The 2803-nt window shown below is 37.0% G+C and overlaps 1 protein-coding gene across 1 annotated transcript in view; it reads right to left on the reverse strand.

The window, feature by feature from the left end:
• Positions 1–1468: 1468 nt before the first annotated feature.
• gtf2h4 (general transcription factor IIH, polypeptide 4) overlaps positions 1469–2803 on the reverse strand; it is a gene marked incomplete at its 5' end in the record, with an annotated part of 25939 nt that continues 24604 nt past the window's right edge. Inside the window, 2 exon segments of the mRNA XM_014026744.1 lie at positions 1469–1710; positions 1929–1990. Of these exon segments, the coding sequence (XP_013882198.1) occupies positions 1600–1710; positions 1929–1990 (173 nt within the window).

The raw sequence follows: 2803 nt of genomic DNA on the forward strand, positions 1-2803 counted from the left end.
ATATAAATTGTTTTTAACTCTTAATTGTTAAAAACAAGTGTTTGTTTTTATATTTATGAGGTTCTATTCCTAAATAGGTAGGGGAAGTGAAAAAGGAAAAACCTGGGTACTCAACAGGATAAAACTGAGGGGGGCCAGCTTATTCTCAGGGGGGCCATGGCCCCCCCTGCCGGCGCCCCTGGTTATATAACAACACTGTTAAGTGTTAATCAAGACTTGACAGTGGGCGGAGCTTATTTAACACTGTCCAGAGTTGAGACAACACTGAGGAAATCAACACTGAATTAACACCAACACTGGAAGTCAGTTTACTCAGAAAGTGTTAAAATAACACTTGGTGAGCTGAAATTAACTTTGAAAAGTTTAACACTACAAATGTAACACTTCATGTTTTTACTGTGAACATGCAGGGCAGTGTGCCTTGAGGACCAGGGCTGAAAAACACTGCAGTAGTCAGAGGAGACAAACATTAACTCAACTCGCCATGTTTGGAGGAAGAGAAATGCTGAGAACACCGTCCTCACTGTCAAGCATGGAGGTGGAAGCATTATGTTTTTGGGTGTTTGGACACAGGCTTTATTTAATATAGTCAGAAAAATAAATCAGTCTTCAAAGTCTAATTATTCAAATTATATTTTAAACAAACAAATTTTGTTTTTTGTTTAAATTGCTGGATGTCCAGACCCTGAGCCGTTAGCTTTTTTTTTTTTTTTTTTTTTGGACCACGGAGTGATTTAGTTAACTAACCTTTCTACTGTAAAATATAAGAACTAAACATTTACCTGATAAAAACACAAGCTCATGTTTGAAGAGTAAAACAATAACCAAACTTTTAGCCTTCATTTACCATTTTGCACCTTTTATCTGTATTAGCTGTTTTTTAGTTAGCTCTATGCATTTTTAGCAAACCTTTTATCAATTCAGCGTTTAGTGTTTTGCTTGTTTTAGCTTTAATGGTTTAGTTGCAGCTTCTTCAGTAATTATTAAAAAAAAAAAATCCTTGTGCACTTACTGGTTTTATTCATGTATAATACCAGAAATTTAACCCTAAAAATCATCCATAAATGCTTAAATGATTGTATTATACTCAAGATTGTATTATAAATGAATAAATATGGTACACTATTTGAAATGTCAGTTTACAGGACAAAAAAACAGCTGAAAACAAAGTAGCTTCTGTTAACAAAAGAATATTTTCTGTTTGACATGTTTCCCTAGAAAACTCTTCAGTTTGTGCTGTTTTTAATGACTGGATCTGTGTAATCTGAAAACAATAAAAGATTCAATATTTGTTTAAAAATGGGTTTTATACTTAAAAAAATATATAAAAAAAGATTGTTTCAAAAAAGAACATCTGCAGATGTAACTGTGTCCAGTTCCAAAGCAGTTTTTTTCCACTATTAGTGATCAAAACCATCAAAGACTTACTGTCTTTTCACTGTTTACACAAAATTACTAGAAACCAACATGAGCAGGAACAATTTGTTTAATCCAAAATGCACAGAAGTCAGGGTTTATAAAACACAAATACAGTTATTTGAAGCTTTTTACAACGTTCAGAGTCCAGAAGGCGGTGTCGTTGACGTACAACAGGTCCTGTTATGTGTGAGACCTCTGTCGTTTCCAGAACCTCTTCACCTCACTGTGTCCTTCTGGGGTCACCACCATCACTCTGTGAGCCACGTCCTGCCACACCAGACAGCCCAAACCCTGCAGCACAAGCAGCTCATGAAACAGCAGCGAGGACTGCACAGACCTGATTACATCATCAGAGCACATGTGGGTTTAAAGTTTCAGTAAAATGAAGGATTCTGTCCTAAAATTGGCTTTCAAAGCTTTTACTTGGATTATTTGTAAGGGAGATGCAATAATGGCTGAAATGATGATCAAATGGATGAATCTGTTGTTTGTTAAGAAAGAAACCCAACCTGAGCTCTGTCTCGCAGCACCTCAAAGTCTACCTGGGACAGGAACTGGTTATAGAGCACTCCTGCAAGAGAAGAGAGCATCAGCAACACTCACCTGTTACAATCAACACAGACTGGGCCGGGGCTCGGCTCAGCACTGAGCTCATGAGAAGTCTCAAACAGCTTCAGCATCAACACTAACAGATGGATGAAGTGACTCAGGTAACTTCACTTTACAAACCCTCAGTGTTTCTGGAGCCAGAGACTGCAGAGGCTAACGGCTAACATGCAGTGGTGGGCAACGCTAATCCAAAAATTAGCTCCACAATTTCTAAAGCGCTTATGTAAATATTTAGGTCCGCAACTTCAAAAGCGCTTATGTCATAGAAAAACTAGTGGAAGCTAATTTTAAAGCACAAGTTCAATTTGACACTTACTAGCTGGCAACAATTCATGTACAATATGCTCAACACTGCCAACTAGTGGTGTATGAATTATTTTACAGCTTAATCCTACAAGTGCTGATTGCTGGGGATGTGATTTCCTGAAACAGACCTTTGGCTCCTGGTGTAAAAATTAAAAAGTTGTTGAGGATTGCTAGTTCGGCTGATTCTTTGTCTTTTTCTTTTGTTTGTTGAAGATTTTTCATTAAAGAATCATGAATAAAGTAATTTTAAAACTGTTTATTGGAAAACTGAAGCGATGCATTCTGGATTTGATTTGTGACGGGAAACGAAAGCACGGAGTACAGGAAACTATCTTCACTTCAAAATAAGAGCTTGGATTTTAAAGTTTTCCATGTAGTTACTCAAGTTGACCACTAGATGTCAGTCTTCACCAGCATAACATCTTTAAATCATTTCTGCATCTCTAACTCCGTTGCTTCGACCAATTAC

The sequence above is a fragment of the Austrofundulus limnaeus genome, unplaced genomic scaffold (assembly GCF_001266775.1).
Source record: "Austrofundulus limnaeus strain Quisiro unplaced genomic scaffold, Austrofundulus_limnaeus-1.0 Scaffold587, whole genome shotgun sequence".
Taxonomy (NCBI): Eukaryota; Metazoa; Chordata; class Actinopteri; order Cyprinodontiformes; family Rivulidae; genus Austrofundulus; species Austrofundulus limnaeus.